The 15,772-nt window shown below is 34.7% G+C and overlaps 2 protein-coding genes across 10 annotated transcripts; one reads left to right on the top strand and one right to left on the bottom strand.

Annotated features, from left to right (window-relative positions):
- The first annotated feature begins 4,977 nt into the window (after positions 1-4,977).
- LOC129309227 (ATP-dependent (S)-NAD(P)H-hydrate dehydratase) lies at positions 4,978-9,336 on the top strand. Of its 8 annotated transcripts, none has more exons than XM_054950682.1 (12): positions 4,978-5,160; positions 5,641-5,900; positions 6,445-6,521; positions 6,662-6,771; positions 6,856-6,970; positions 7,116-7,178; positions 7,289-7,452; positions 7,702-7,763; positions 8,051-8,117; positions 8,590-8,655; positions 8,766-8,877; positions 9,120-9,336. In XM_054950682.1, the coding sequence occupies exons 2-11, from the start codon at positions 5,657-5,659 to the stop codon at positions 8,827-8,829; spliced, it is 1,032 nt and encodes a 343-aa protein (XP_054806657.1). In that variant the 5' UTR covers positions 4,978-5,160; positions 5,641-5,656; the 3' UTR covers positions 8,830-8,877; positions 9,120-9,336. The 8 variants fall into 8 exon arrangements, with proteins under 8 accessions (XP_054806657.1, XP_054806649.1, XP_054806654.1 ...); XM_054950676.1 differs by having other exon boundaries at positions 4,980-5,160; positions 8,749-8,877; XM_054950674.1 differs by having other exon boundaries at positions 8,749-9,336.
- Positions 9,337-10,430: 1,094 nt separating this feature from the next.
- On the bottom strand, positions 10,431-15,206 carry LOC129309228 (stem-specific protein TSJT1). 2 transcript variants are annotated; one of them, XM_054950684.1, is made up of 5 exons: positions 14,902-15,206; positions 11,766-12,006; positions 11,551-11,671; positions 11,294-11,439; positions 10,431-10,811 (listed from the first exon to the last, which is right to left on the bottom strand). In XM_054950684.1, the coding sequence occupies exons 1-4, from the start codon at positions 15,102-15,104 to the stop codon at positions 11,318-11,320; spliced, it is 687 nt and encodes a 228-aa protein (XP_054806659.1). In that variant the 5' UTR covers positions 15,105-15,206; the 3' UTR covers positions 10,431-10,811; positions 11,294-11,317. The 2 variants fall into 2 exon arrangements, with proteins under 2 accessions (XP_054806659.1, XP_054806658.1); XM_054950683.1 differs by having other exon boundaries at positions 11,330-11,439; positions 14,902-15,204.
- Positions 15,207-15,772: the final 566 nt, after the last annotated feature.

Below are 15,772 nucleotides of genomic sequence, written 5' to 3'. Positions count from 1 at the left end.
TTTTAATTATTTTAAAAGCAAAAATATTATAATAAATATTTTAGAGTATTAAATACTTCTCGACCAATACCGCACAAACAAAAATTTACCTTTATTTTTTTCTTTTTAATAACGCAGCTTATAAAGAGTATTATCAATTCTTTTTAGAAACTAGAAAGTAACTTGTATACAAGCGTGAAAAGAATAGGGTATGTACATACTCTTTTTTTTTTTATATATAAGATAGTTTTAAAAAGTTATTTTTATTTTTAAATATAAAAAGTGAATGATATTTATGAGTAATTAAATAATTTTACTCTTATCTTAAAAAATAAAATAGATCATTAATTATATATTTTTTCTACCACTATCATAATATTAATTATAATATTATTAAAAGTAAAATTAAAAAATTTATTATATTTTTATGTGAATTTAATTAAATAATAAAACTTTATTAGTATATAAAATTTAATTAAAAACACTTTATATATAAAAACAGAATGAGCATATAAAAGCACAGAGTAGGCTGTAGTTGGATTGGAATTGTTGTCTTTTGGATCAACTTGACTTGCATTAAATGTGATTTCGAAGCTAACACAAAAACAGATTCTTTTGACTTCAGTACAAACTTGCGCGCGCGCAATTATGGAGAACAGAAGCAAGACAAGCTTAGGATAAGTTAGTGTTACACAATACAGTTAGCCAAAACTGAGGCTTAAATTATGATGAACTAAAAAACCTCGTCAGCCAGAGTAAATATGAATAACGTTCAAATCCATATGCATGATTTGCAGCAAAAAAAGTTCTTGCAAATCTAGCATAAGCTACTACTAGGCGGCGGGCTGGCGGGCTGGCGGTGAGGGGCATGGATAGTTAGCAAATGGCCACAAGCAAAATGTAAGCCTCCATGTGCGTTTAGTTTTCAATTTATCAAAAGCTCATTTAATAAAAATTAATTTAATAAAAATTAATTATTATAATAAAATTTGTATTTGAATATATTTTTTTAAAAATCAGTTTGATACATTAAAAATTATTTAATTTGTGATAGTGAAATATACTTTTGAATGTACAATTACCAAAAAGAACATTAATTTATAATGATTAATAATTTTTATTATACAAATGTAATATATTCAAAATATTTAAAAAATATAATAAAGATTATAAATAATATAAATTTTGATCTATAATGCTAAAAATTTAATCTCTAAATATTTGTATTTTTTAATTTGTAATTTTAAAAGATGTAATAAAGATTTGTAATTTTTATTATACATTAATGATAAAAATTAACATAATTAATTACTCAATTTATAATACTGAAAAAATTGATACCTAATTATTATTATTAAAATAATAATTATATTTTTAATGAATTAACTATTTTTTAAATAAAAAATAAGAGATTAAACTTAGAGTGGTATGGTCAAATAATATCCTACTTTTCAAATCCACTTTTCAAAAGTTTCAAATAATTACATTTCAGAAATCCACTTTCAGCTACTGTTTGAATGTACTTTTAGGATGTACTTTCCTACAAAATATTTTACCCCAACAACTTTCAATTTTTTGAAAGTGAAATTTTATTTTCTGAATGTGAAATGAAGGAAACCAAACGGATCTTTCGTCTTCTGTTCAAGACGCAACCTCATCGAATCAGCAAACACTTTGGTCACTGAATACGCACCTCTCTCATCATTAAAGCGTTTCGCTCGCTGTTTGCTTCAACATTACTACTGAAGGTACATTGCATGTACCATCCACACGTCTTGAGCTACAGTAGCATAACTATGTTTCTCCTTCAAATCCAGTCTTCCCATCAACATTTACCACCACTTCATAATCCAATTTTTCATTTTGATCCATCTAACGTAGGAAGGAGATTTATTGGGGAAAAAATCAGTTTACTATGTGTATTACCTTTAGAATGAGATTCAATCTATGCCACCAAGTCAAGATAATATCCCACAAGAACTAAAAGATTAACCAACAACATATACTATTTCTTATTTCATAAACGAAAAGAAGGAATAATGCACATTTAAATTGACAAGGATTTAAAAACTACTATTCTAGGTAGTTAGAATGTTAGCTTATTTTCACAGAAAAACTAGCACCTGAAGTTATGACTTATGCCGTATATGCTGTTCTGGAAAACAAATAAATAAAGCCGAAGGACTGATGACAAATTCAATCACAAATTAGTTTGAATATGTATTATTAATTGATGATAAACACAGGTGGGGAGGAGGACGAGGGGTCAAAGGAAAAACAAAAAGGATGAACACACAGCATATCAATGCAACACTTCCTATGTGGAGACAAATATAAATGAAATGGATACAAAAGAAAAAGCTTCTCCTAGTTCAACTCTTAATTAAAAGAGAGATGATGCATTCATTTATTCAGGACAGATAAGTGCTTTAGGCCCCCAAGAGAAAAGGAGCTAGCAAGAACACTACCAAAAAATGTGGCCAACTCGAAACTTATGTTACATATGCCCTGTATAGCGAATCTATAATCGTGTCTGGGAGCAATAACTCAATTGACCAAGCATGCACCTATGACGTTGAAGACCTTCTCATCAGCAAGAATTAAAATCCTAATATCTGCTATATTCGGGCATCATCCTTTAAAATTTTTCATATCAACGATCTTGTGCCTGCTATTTTATCATAATGAATATAAATGTGAATTGGTATGATAACACAAACAGATACTCTACCTAGTTAACTACTGACTTCTCAGATTAACAGTAGCATAATCCTAGGACAATCACAGCCCCCACCCAACCAAGAACCTATCTACAGTTAATTCCATTTAATACAAGGATAGAGAAAGAAGAACAAGGTTTTTTTTTTTTGGTCTAACAATCAATATTCTTTCCCTTCTGAAAACAAGGGAAGTTAACAGGACCATGACATCTCCATTTTATCGGCCAAAAAATTTGACATCTTCATTGGAGCTCCACATGATATATAACAATTGAAATATAAATTCAACAAGTAACGCAACAGAGCATGCTCTTAGTCTTAAGAGATCGAATAAGCTTCCATCAACAAATGCTGTTGAGGATTCCACGGCAAATTGAGCCAATGGAGAAGGGCCACCTTCCTTTGACTCAATTAACGTAATCACTATACTTAGACTCGTAGAAAAACTTAAGTCAGGATATTGAACTCTCCCTCCCCGCTCTTCTTTACTTTCTCTCAATACAGAGACTTGGATCGAGTACAGTAAGCTACGTGTCCACCTATACACAAGCACTATCCGAACAAACTATGTTAACGCACACCACACAGAGACCCGATGTGAAAGAAGACGTACTAATCTATGAATCGGAGTCAGAGAAAGCAGATTCTTGAGAAGGTGTCGTGGGGCCAGATTGATGGAGGGCATCATGCTGCTGAGCTTTCTCAAGAAAAGACTTGAATCCGATCTGGATACTCAAGTAGCCAAAAGCCAAGGAGCCCAGCACCACAATCCCCGACCTTATGGCATTCATCTTCATATCAGACGTTGGAGGAGCCATCGACCTTCCACCTTCCTTCGGTGTCTCTCAGTTCACCGTTCTCCTTCACTTCGAGAGGAATTGGGAGGAGGCTAGAAAAAGATCCCTAGTTTAAGTCTAAATTGTTGGGACAATCAAACCTGTATGCTCCCCCTGCTTCCAACAGTTTTTTTTTTTTAATTAAAAAAAACAGTGCACATGCTAATAAAATTTTTATTTTTATAAAAATATACTCATTTTATTTAAAAATATAAAATATTTTTAATTAAATCTTACCTCAATAAAATAATTATCTACTTTTAAACTAATCTTATTTTTTTATATTTAACCTTATTAAACATCTTACAATAAATATAAAGTTATTATCAATAGAGGATTATACCTCAAAAGATTAAAAATGTCTTATATTTTTTAACATTTAATTTTTAAAAAAATATTTTATATTTTTTAGTAGAGACAGTATATTATTTTTTATTTTTATTTTTAATTTAAATTATCAAAACACTTTATGATGAGTGAAAAATACACTTACATAAATATTTAAATTAATAAATATAAAAGGGTAAAATGGTAAAAAAATCTACACATACTAAGTTACTTATATTTTAAGCAAAAATTAATTAAGAGAATATGCTTATATTTTAAGTCGGAGAGAGTATATTTTTAGTTATCAATTGTTTAATTTATATAAAATGATTTGGCATGTATATGTGTACATGTAGCTAAATCAAAACAATTTATTCTTTAAGTCCACTTAGTTTTTATTAATTTAATCTTTACACTGTGCTTTGTTTTTTATTTTTAAATAAAATTTAAATTTTTATATTTAAATAATTATATTTCTTTTTATTATTAATTTGCATGATTGTCATTAATATTTAGTTATTCGTGTTTATGACTTTTGGTTGTTATGTTAATAGATTTTAACAATGCTTCGGACCAAACCAATAAATAATACAAACTTTAACAATTGAATTGATAAAAATTAAGTTAAAAATAACTCTTATCATTTTCACAGCATCTCATTGTGACATAGAGGTCACTTTAAATTTTAAGTATCTTTCAATCAAACTTGCCATGAATGAATGGATGGCATCGAATTGGACTGAATTTGTGTAAAATGTTTCAGCTTTATAATCCATTGAATATCTAACCTTAGTGTTTGGATTGAACTATTGAATACTAAATAGCACTCCTATTTCATTACTCGGAAGCACAGAATGATGGACGACTAGCTGGATTGGGGGCAAATATAAGACAAATCAATATATAAGACCGGGCGCCAATTGAGAATTAACCCAGTCTTGCTTGATCTTTGTGCACCCTTACTATTATGTCTTTTTTTAAATAATAAAAATTTAATTGATAATTGAAGCAAACATAAATAATCAGATCAATAAAAAGTAAAATTAAAAAAAATCAAAGACAAAGTGAAAAGAAGAGAAGTTACCATTTAAGCAAATCACAATTCAAGACATTAAAATTACAAGTGGCCTGCACGGAAATGAATTCCGTGGGACTGTTCAGTAATTTCTCACGCCCTACTGAATTCTGAGGAAAACCACCGAACCTCTCTGATTCTCGGAACAGTGGGCTCGAAACATTGACCCTACGGTGTTGAAAAGCTTTTCGGATTTCGGTTTAAAATTTTTGATTATTTTCAGGTATTAAAGCAATCATTTGCGTTTTTCCCCTGGCTCATATAACCTGTTATTTTGAGTGTTTATATATATATATATATAGCTTTGATGATTGAAGAATTCAGCGCTATACCTCGTGATACTCTTACTGGAATTCAATTGAACTGTATTGTCCGGGTAGACTTATTTGATTATAGAATCAGTTTTTCACCAAGACCGAGCGGTTTGTTATCTTTCAAAGTCTGAATCATTCTTAAATAAACATACAATACCGTTTTCCACCCCTTTCGGGACAAATGGGTGAACAGGTATCGGTATTCGCCAAATGAAACAATCTCCTGGACTGCTACTGGTTGGATTTGTTATTCTTTCCTTTAGCTTTTGAAGTCTTGTTTATGTAGAAGTGAAATTTAACTTTTGTCTGCTCTTTCTGCTTTTCATAATAGAATTTTTAACTTGTCTATTCTCGAGGGTTAAATAGTACTCTTGCTTGGATTGTGATAGGGGCTGTCTTTTGGTCATGTTTATCAAACATGGCATGACTTCTCAGGTAGCCTTCTTGGATTGTGCAAGAAGTTTTATGTTGGCTTCTTCGCCTGTTTACAGAACACAACAATTCCTGATAAGATCTCTGGGAGGTGCTAGTGGTCATTCAACTGATTTTAGAAAAATGCAACTCCCAAGTTATATTGAAGCTGATGCTGAGAGCATTGTAAGAGCAATTACTCCTGCTCTTGATCCCACAAGATATAAAGGCCAAGCAGGTATGAGTAACATTCTACTAATTTTTCACAATCTGAACCAAAAAAAAAAAAAAAAATATTTGCGTTCCTTTCATCACTTCCCTTTGCTACTTGCCTATTTTACATGTGAGCTAGTTCATTTCTGCAAGACTGCAACCATAAAGATGATGGTTGTCTTATTGGTTTTTCCTCTCTAAGGAGAAGCCATGGAATAAAATTCTTTTAGCATTATTGCAAAATATGCCACTGTTGCCATGCCAAGAGAAGCTATGGAATAAAATTCTTTTAGCATTATTGCAAACTATGCCACTGTTGCCATGTCAAGATTCTGTCTTTTAATTTTCTCTCCCTTTTTTTCTTGTAATAAGGGGACTAGGGTTGAGCTGAGTTGTGTTAAGTTTCAAAGAGGCAATAATTAATTTAAAGGACAGGCTTCAGAAGCTAGATTGCCCTATTTATAACTAGAAAGATGGCTCAGCTTTGAAAGCCCATTCCTTTTCTCTTTGCCCAAAGAAAATCAAGAAATTTCTAATTATTCTTTCACTGATTTTTTATTACCAATTAGGAAAGATAGCTGTGATTGGAGGGTGTCGTGAATACACAGGAGCTCCTTATTTTGCTGCAATTTCAGCCTTAAAGATTGTTAGTTTCCACAACTCTATCTGTTTTTAGTTCTTTTCCTTTGATATTGCATTTTCAACCTGGTTCAGTTAAATTTTATGGCTCAAAATGATACCCTTCTTCTCTGGTCATCTGCATTCAGCTATTTTCCCTTCTTGCAGGGTGCAGATCTGTCCCATGTTTTTTGTACAAAAGATGCTGCTCCTGTCATAAAAAGCTATAGTCCTGAGTTGATTGTGCACCCTATTTTAGAAGAATCTTACAGTGTCAGGTGTACTCTCTGGATTATCTTTGTGTTCCAGTTTGCATGATTCATTTCGTTTTGGATGTCAATTTTTTTGGAGACTAATCTCAGAAACGAGGACAAGGAATCTGTATCAAACAAGGTTCTAGCTGAGGTTGGCAAGTGGATGGAAAGATTTGACTGTCTTGTTGTTGGTCCAGGCCTTGGAAGAGACCCATTTCTTCTGGTATGCGTTGTTGAAATACTTCACTGGATCTCATTTTGTGCACGCTTTGGGAGAACTTATTTAATCATTGACTTCAAGTGCTAGCTTTTGATATTCATTTGTCATATCTGATTCTCAGCTCTGACATTTGCACAATTTGTGTCAGGCCTGTGTGAGTGAAATCATGAGACATGCAAGACAGTCAAACATCCCAATCGTTGTAGATGGGGTAATATATTGAGATTTAAGGCACCTCATGCATGATCTGATTACCATATGCATGTTGCTGTTTACATGTCTTGTTCATAATCTGATTGACATATGTGAATTGTTTTGCAGGACGGACTTTTCCTTGTTACAAATAGCATTGATCTTGTTAGTGGCTATGCCTTAGCTGTTCTAACCCCAAATGTCAATGAGTACAAGCGTCTTGTTCAGAAGATTCTAAGTTCTGAAGTAAATGATCTAAATGGTACTCAGCAATTGCTGTCTCTCTCCAAACAGTAAGTTCCTCCTTTCCTGGCACCGTGATTTGCTAGAAATCTATACTGGTTCATATCATATACATTACGATGAGAGCAGATCATTATCCTTGATATGTGTTGCTGAAAGAAAATTAACATCTTTTAGCAATACAAGCATTAGAGCATGCTTGGGAGTTCTCTACACACGTTGGTGATGTCTTGCTATTATCAGTGAATTGAATGCACTAGTTTCAAGAAACCTACATATTTTGCATTGTTCTTGGGCAGGATTGGTGGTGTTACTATCCTAAGGAAAGGAAAATCTGATCTTATAAGTGATGGTGACACAGGTAATGAATATAACACAGTCTTGTTCTGTGTCTCTTCTTCTCAGGTCAAGATTAAGATATAATATCCAAGTTTAATGTGCATATGTCATATCATTCATTATGCTCTTAAAAATTATTTCAAATACCCAATCAAGAAAGTCATGTTCTTGCCTCGGCACACCATGTTACAGTTGCCAGTGGCTTGAGATTTTATATATATATATATATATATATGTTTGTGCAAGGCACCTATATCATGGCTTGACAGATGTTAGAAGATCAATAAATTGTAGTTTTTTCCCATACAGTTAAATCAGTGAGCATCTATGGTTCTCCTAGACGCTGCGGTGGCCAGGGTGATATCCTTTCTGGGAGGCAAGTATAACTCTTACTGCCTTTCCTTTCATATCTCATTCTGATTCTATCTTTTTCTTGTAGTGCATAAAGTAAAGTAAAAAAAAACACAACCATTGTGTTGTTAGCTTGTTTTGAGTTGGACCAGCAATAAGGAGTAAGTAGTATGAGGTGCTTAAGGTGATGCTTAAGAGTGGTTCTTTCTTGATAGTTGATAGCACACTTTTAAAAAATCGTGGCTTCTTGGGTCCCGCCAACAATTCAATTGAGTTGTAGGAAACAGTTTGTTTGTTAAGATTTTGCCAATATGCTGACCTGAACCCTGCTTTTCTGGTGCCATGCGTAGTACTTAGTTTCTGCATTGTAGCCGTAAGAGATAGATCTTGTAGTGACTATCGAGCAAACTAAATACTGAAAATATCATAATTATTAAACTTGTTCCGTTTGAATTTTGGAATTTTTGGCATAAAAGAAAATGTTTTTATTGGTCCAGTGTTGCTGTCTTTTTATCATGGGCTCGCCAGCATGTTCAAACAACTGATGAAATCTCAAATCTCAGGTTCTATGTCTTAATGCAACTCTACTAGGAATATTGTTTTTGTTGGCTTATCTTCTATTGTTAGTTATATCCTAAATCATGCCATTATTTTAGCTGTAAAAATCCAACAGTTTTGGGATGCATTGCTGGCTCTGCTTTGATGAGGAAGGCCGCTTCCCTTGCTTTCTTGAATAATAAGAGATCAACTGTTACCGGTGACATCATTGACTGCTTGGGGAAAAGGTACTGTCTTTCACAAAGAAATTCTCACCTAGCTGGGTCTACCCAAAAAAAAAAAAAATGGAAAACCAAGTTAATCATTAATCACTAATGAATATGTAAACATATTAATATATTTTTCATATTTTACATGAGACCCATTTTTTACACGCTAACATGTTCATTTACAATCAGTTTGATCTTACATCTACCTAAAAATTTCTCATTATACAAGGAGCCTGCTATGATTTTTTTCTTTCCTGCAGTTTGGAAGATATTTGCCCTGCCACTTGATGCTGTTTTCTGCCCTGCACTTCCATAAACAACCACTGTGAAGTCAGCTTGTAGAACAATATATTGTTTTTTTCTTCCTTTCCATGTTCTTCTAATACAAGTTTCTCTGTTTTTCACTTGCTCTTTCTGTTCATATAAATTGTCTTTTAACGTTATATTATGATGAAGAGATATTTATGACACACTGTATTTAGCAAGTCTTCTCTGCACCTGCTGATTATCTGGCATCTTGGTTGAAGGTCTTCTTTGCCAAAAATAACTTGTGTAATATTTTGAATCAAAGATTGGAACAGACGCTTGAAGAAAATGGGGACCAATGGTTAACTATTATTTGAGTCTCGATTGGCATTCAGCTTCTCGATTCATGCTTGAGGTAATTATCCATGTTTTGCCATGTTGAGTTAATGGGTCGCAGTTTGTAACCAATCAAAAGTCAAAACTGAACATTGTTTTGAATACCGAAGTGATTCTTCTCTCTCCTCAAAGTCTCAAACAATTTAATTGTAGGGACGCACCAAACACTGAACGTGAAGGTCTTTGTTTAAATAGTGAAATCTAAAAGCCAAAATACAAGCTTCCGGAGGGTGTAGGCGTAGATGTACGTATCCTGTTAATTGAGATTACCAGAGCGAAAACGCATTTTTAATATTGTTTCCTAAGATCTTTGACATGTTAACAAATACAAAGAAAGAAATACTAGATATAATTAATGTTGTGGCACTTATAATTAGATTATACATGTATAAATTAATGTACTAATTAATCTATAAATCTATATCTATGTGTTTATATTTAGGAAGTCACAGACTCACAGTGACCAAAAACTCACGAACAATAAAATTGATCTCAAATGCTGTATGGAACAAAAAAAACGCACTTTCTAGTTCCAAGTAAGAAAATACACTAATTCTCATTTTGTTTTAAATAATTGTCACTCAAAAATGTTAGCTTTATTTTTAAATAATTATCACGTTAGAATTTCAATAAAGCTATAATTAACCAGCGACGTCAAGGATATTTTAGCAAAACATCGTGACAATTTGCCGTCTAGCATTCTTAATTTTGTATGCACAACTATAAAGCGACAAATGTTTAAAAACAGAAGCAGTACTGAACCCGAAAATTTCTAATTTTTTTAAGTTCTAATTTGGCTAATTTTTATGAAAAAAACTGAAGTTTCTCGAGAGAGATTCTTTTGTGGCTAATTTGGCAGTAAGTTTATCGTTTCAACCTCTCATAAAGAAAGCAAGGGATAAAGAATTCGTTGCCTTGTTAGCGGGAAAGACTTTCAACAGTGAATGCATTAGGGGGGAAAAATAGAATCTCAAACTAGGGACATGACTTTTTTTTTTTTTTTTTGGTGTTGGGGTGCACAAACTGTACATTGATGGAAACACAGCAAGTCCTATCTAAAACACAAACTCCCTCAGGAGAATACGCCAGCCTACTTGTCCCATTCTTTCTTAAAGTTATTACAACTCAACAAAGTATTTACATGGGACCCTCACGCATGCCTTGAAGTCACAACCACCACATAAGCCCATTGCTCCAATCACAACTAATCCACTACCAATATAGTAACCTCGTAGTTAAGTAACCCCCAGTTACTTTACCATCCACGAGATTTCGTCTACTCTGGCTGCAGCAACCGCTGGCCCTTCCACCTGATATTTCATTTCACCACTTCACAGATTAGAAACCACTTATTTCAAGGATCAAGCAACCACAAGCTAAAAGTTCGGTGCCATGCCACTCTAAGCAAGAGGATTAAAAAATTGCAAATAAAATTGCCATAAAAGTTGGTGAGCATGTTAAAACTTAAAGCCTTCCCTTCTTGATCCTAGTCTCTATCACTTGACTTGCTTTTTCCTTTTCCTTACATATTTGGTGGTTTCTTGAACTGCCCCACCTAGAACCACCTACCCAAAACTTGATTTCCCAACCGCTTTGGAGCTAAATCAAGCTCGAGGTAAATTAGCAGTATGAAACACCAACATTAAGGAGGAAATTGGCCTCCTTTTTGGGAAGGAGGAGTGTGGGAATAATCCTCTTGCAGTCACTTTGGACCAGTACTACGAGTTATGGTTTCAATGGGAATGAACGGGCCAAAATAAAGAGTTTCTACAAATGGTGTGGAGCAATGTACCAGCATTTTTATTTAAAACCCAGGTCATCCTGTTACCTTGAAGGTTGCTCCCCAGATTTCCTCATCATCTGCAGGTACTGCGGTCACCTTATTCTTGGGATTCTCATAGCATCTTAACCCTCCAGCCGTTGTGGAGTAATAACATCCTGTACAATATGGTCCAAGCAACGTCAACAATGAGAAAGAAATTAACGTTTACTTTGAGGACAAGGGGAGGGGAAAAATGGATCATGGGATAGAATTACAAGCAAACCCACCTTGAGGGAAAGAAGCAAGGGACTTGCCACAAGCGCCTTTGAGCAATTCTGCATCATCAGCAAATGCCACATATCCATCAGCCGTTATTCCCCAATACAGAGGAACCTTACCATATTGGTCCTGTCAAAGTCCATGCAGGCAGATTGTTTTCAGTGACGAAGTGAAGCCTATGGAGGTAGATCATCAGAGAAATTAATGTGTTTGGATTGCTTACAGAAGCCACAAAGAGAGTAGAAGTGGACTTGTCGAAAACTATGAAAGCGAAGCCTCCGCTGAGATGGCCAACAACGTGATTGGCAGGGTAGGGCGCTCGATCACGCAAGGCTTTGTAAGCCTCGATTACCAAAAGCACTTCATTGGCAGACTTGGCGAGTCCATATTGTTGCCTCAAGCTGCCTAAATTATCAAGAGCTCCTTCGAACAAACAGAACACCTCGTCCTTCACAGCAAACGATCTGCCATTTCCAACTCAGTATTTAGATATAACATGATGTCTAGTTAACCGATAATGTCATAATGGCAATGGGGTAATTCATTCCCACGAACAAACACTTCATATATCTCAGATTGTTGCAGTTATTACATCGACCGACAACAATTAATGCATGAAACACAAGCATGCCCAAGGTCACTCCCTTTTTTGCTTCCTCTTCCAATGTTCTGACCGGACTCATTTTGACTCAAGCACAAGGTAAAAGTATTGTCGCTCTACGTATTGAAAGATGGACGTGCCTACCCATTGAGCAAGAGAACCAATTAAATAAGCCATTTGTTTAGGACGCTCGAGGAAGCGGTGTAGATTTTTAGCATGAAGCCAATCCACGACATTGCCGACTATGAAGTAAAATTATTACCTCCTCCTATTTTAACGCTCACTCACGCCAAGGGACCCACTGACATTAATGAAATTAAAGTTCCATTTAGTTACTAAAAAGAAATAAAATAACATGAATAAAAAAATAAAAGTAAAAATGAGATGATCAAAAGAAACAATGAACAATGTTTTATAAAAAAAAAAATAATTTAATTCATGATATTGAAAATAATGATTTGTGAAATTTGTAGAGAAGGTGATAATTCTTACATTTGTAATATACTCCCTCTGATCTAAAATATAAGATATTTTTAACTATAATTTGAATATCAATAAAATTCAGTTATATCCTTATTTTCAATTAAAAATATTAAAAGTTTTCTTTTTTGCTCTTTCCACCACTTGTCAATAATAAATTAAATGAGAGAGAAATATTTTTTTAATGAAATACTTCCTCCATTTTTATTCATAGAAAAAACTACCACTTTTTACTTATTTTTTTATATAAGCAAAATCACCTATTTCAATAAATATTTATTACACATTTTCTAAATCACCTCTCATAATTTACATTAATAAAAAATAATTAATAATGCTTATGTTGATTAACATAAGTATGTTAGTTTATTTTTTTTATCTTGAGACATAATTATTATGGTTAACTAATTTTTTTAAACTATGTAATACAATTTTTTTTCTTATATATAAACACGAAGGAAATATTATAATATGAGAAAGTGTGATTCTCCTTGTAGAATAATAAAGTTTTAACTATCATGAAAAATGAGAAAAATATAATAAATGCTCCACAACAAACTAAGTTAATGAATACAAAGATAAAATAGGAAAAAAAAAAAAAACCTATCAAGTTTCTTATATTTTGAACCAAGATAAGTTAGGAAAAAATATTTATAATTTAAAATAAAAAAAATATATTAATAAATTTTATTATGTTTACTGATTGTGGGGAGAAAAAGGTGATTTAGTTCATTTTTTATTTTTTCATTCCAATCTTTTTAGTAAAAAAAAATGAGAACTAAATTAGTGGAAAGGGAACAAATAAAAATAAAAATATTCAATATTGTCAAATAGGCCTATCTAAGCTTCCCCCTGTTAAGGTAGTTCTGAGTTCTGGCCAACCTAGTCGACGCAATCCTTATCCTCATTCAGCCTCCTCGCCTCAAAAGCAACAAAGATATATATATGGAAAACAACAGGTGAGCCCAGGAATGGAACTATGGAAGTCAACAAAATGGAGTGGAATGGGGCGGAGCAAAGCCTAATAATTGCAAGCAAACGGGCCAGTGGCCCCTGATCTCCGATCCGAAAAAGAAACATGACAAAAGACAAACATCATTCACTTCGATGATAACAATAGTAACAAAGGACTTGAGACTCTTCATGTCTACTACTATACCAGCGGGTCCCATTTCGTGAAAGGAGTCGGGGCAGACTTGTCTTCAGGTGACTTTCCTAATCTTCGCCATTTACATTATTTTATTAAATAATTTTTTATTATAAAATTAATGAATAGTTAAAATTGAGAAATTGAAAGAGGAGGAGGAGGAGGAGGAGTAAAAAAGAGGAGAGACCCCTCTCCCCCGTCAACCAGCATTCAACCGTTGATGGAACTGCGTGGACTTGCGTCCATAATCTGCCACATGCGTCGCTCAATGCACACGATCACCATGTGGGCTGTAAACACTCTATCCTCTCTCTTCCTAAATCACTATTATTACATTTTTCTTTCGGTAATACGACGACGTATCATTCACGCCAGAATCCCAAAAAAACCCAATCATCTCCCCACCCCCAAAAAGGAAAAAATTTATCCAATCCCATCCCTGAATTTTAAGAGGGTAATTTCCACACCTTTCCGAATCACTCGCAATGAACTCATTCATGGACCATCGCTTAGCCTTCAAGCTAATTTGTTGCCTAGAAAATTTCGAAAGTATGGAAAATCTCTTATTAAATTATGAATATGAATTATGAATTTCGAAATGAAACAGAACTGACGAGTATACGAAAACGGCGCATGAGCATTCATGATCAGTGATTAGTCATCGATCATCATTCGAATCAAAGGCCGGAAAAAAAAAATCACCACCAACCGTCCGATTCTCCAGCCACCACTGCCTATATCACCGATCAGACGTTCTCTCTCCTCTTATGTTCCTATCAGGAATTTCTGGATTAGGAATAACTCTACTCCTAGTTTAATCAAAACCGGTTTATCCTTTTTCACGTTTTATAAGCAACGAGCAGAAAAACATTTCCACCTACTGAGAAAGCATCATAAGAACGACCGACCAAACGACGTCGCTTGGGCGACTCAGGTTTCTAGCTACTGCGGAATTTCTGGATTAGGAATAACTCTACTCCTAGTTTAATCAAAACCGGTTTATCCTTTTTCACGACAACGAGCAGAAAAACATTTCCACCTACTGAGAAAGCATCATAAGAACGACCGACCAAACGACGTCGCTTGGGCGACTCAGGTTTCTAGCTACTGCGACTAGGAAGCTGACGTTACCTGGGGTGCCACGGTGACTCGTTGTGGTGAGAGAAAGCCAGCTGGGCGTGATCTCCGATTTGCACAGAGACGGTAGATGCGTTGCTCTGGGCGAACCGGTTCAAAAGTGCGGCCGCCGTGATTTTGGGTGACGGCGTGCGACTGCCGGCGGCAACGAGCTCGTCGGGCGGCGAAATGATGGAGCTGCTGAAGACACCCAGCATCTTCTCACCAACTAAAAGGACGAACAAGAACTCTCTCCCGCAAGGGTGTAAAAAACAGATCCCCAGGTCTTCCCAGAAAGGTTCAGAGCTGAGAATGGGGACGACTGAGGAGCATGGCGTTTTCTTATATAGATGAAGGCGACGAGGACATATTAGTAATTGCGCGATATGAATGTGAGGCTACCATATTTGGCCCCAACATTAACGAAAATTACAATTTCGGACAGGCGAGGGACGAGAATGAGATGGCGAGTTGCAGCTGGGACCCACAGGGAGCGAAGGTGGTGTTTTGGGAAAGAGGGTGAAAAGACACAGTAGATGGGGGTGGGCCCTACGGTGTCGACGTTCATGATTATGTGCCGCGGCATCATCACCGTCCGTCTCGGAACAGTTCACAATCGGCTGTGGAAGGATTCAGCCTTTCTTGTGTAGAGTCACACCTCAGTTCTCAATTACCCCAACGGCCAACGCGTATGCCCGGCGTTTGATATTTCTTACCTGGGATTTAAAAAAACAAAAACAAAAGGAAAGGAAAGAAATAAAGAAAGATATGAAAATGGTCAAAGTGAACTTCGGTAAGTTCAATTCTGTCCCTTGATAATAAGTATACTCTCCCGTATCACTCTCTGATTTTTTTTATTAAATTTTTACTATTAGTGCAATTATGT

Source organism: Prosopis cineraria, unplaced genomic scaffold (genome assembly GCF_029017545.1).
Source record: "Prosopis cineraria cultivar Desert tree isolate PC_DT_omini unplaced genomic scaffold, ASM2901754v1 PC4, whole genome shotgun sequence".
NCBI classification, from domain to species: Eukaryota; Viridiplantae; Streptophyta; class Magnoliopsida; order Fabales; family Fabaceae; genus Prosopis; species Prosopis cineraria.
Note: the sequence above shows the minus strand (reverse complement) of the source record. Positions and strands in the feature narration are given on the sequence as shown.

Coding starts and splice junctions, on each gene's coding strand:
- LOC129309227 (XM_054950674.1), top strand. CDS start 5,657: ATGTTTATCAAACATGGCATGACTTCTCAGGTAGCCTTCTTGGATTGT. Junction 7,179..7,288: donor TCCCAATCGTTGTAGATGGG/GTAATATATTGA, acceptor ATTGTTTTGCAG/GACGGACTTTTCCTTGTTAC. Junction 8,118..8,589: donor GGTGATATCCTTTCTGGGAG/GCAAGTATAACT, acceptor TTATTGGTCCAG/TGTTGCTGTCTTTTTATCAT.
- LOC129309228 (XM_054950683.1), bottom strand. CDS start 15,104: ATGCTGGGTGTCTTCAGCAGCTCCATCATTTCGCCGCCCGACGAGCTC. Junction 12,007..14,901: donor GAGTCACCGTGGCACCCCAG/GTAACGTCAGCT, acceptor TGGAAATGGCAG/ATCGTTTGCTGTGAAGGACG. Junction 11,672..11,765: donor CTACTCTCTTTGTGGCTTCT/GTAAGCAATCCA, acceptor GGACTTTGACAG/GACCAATATGGTAAGGTTCC.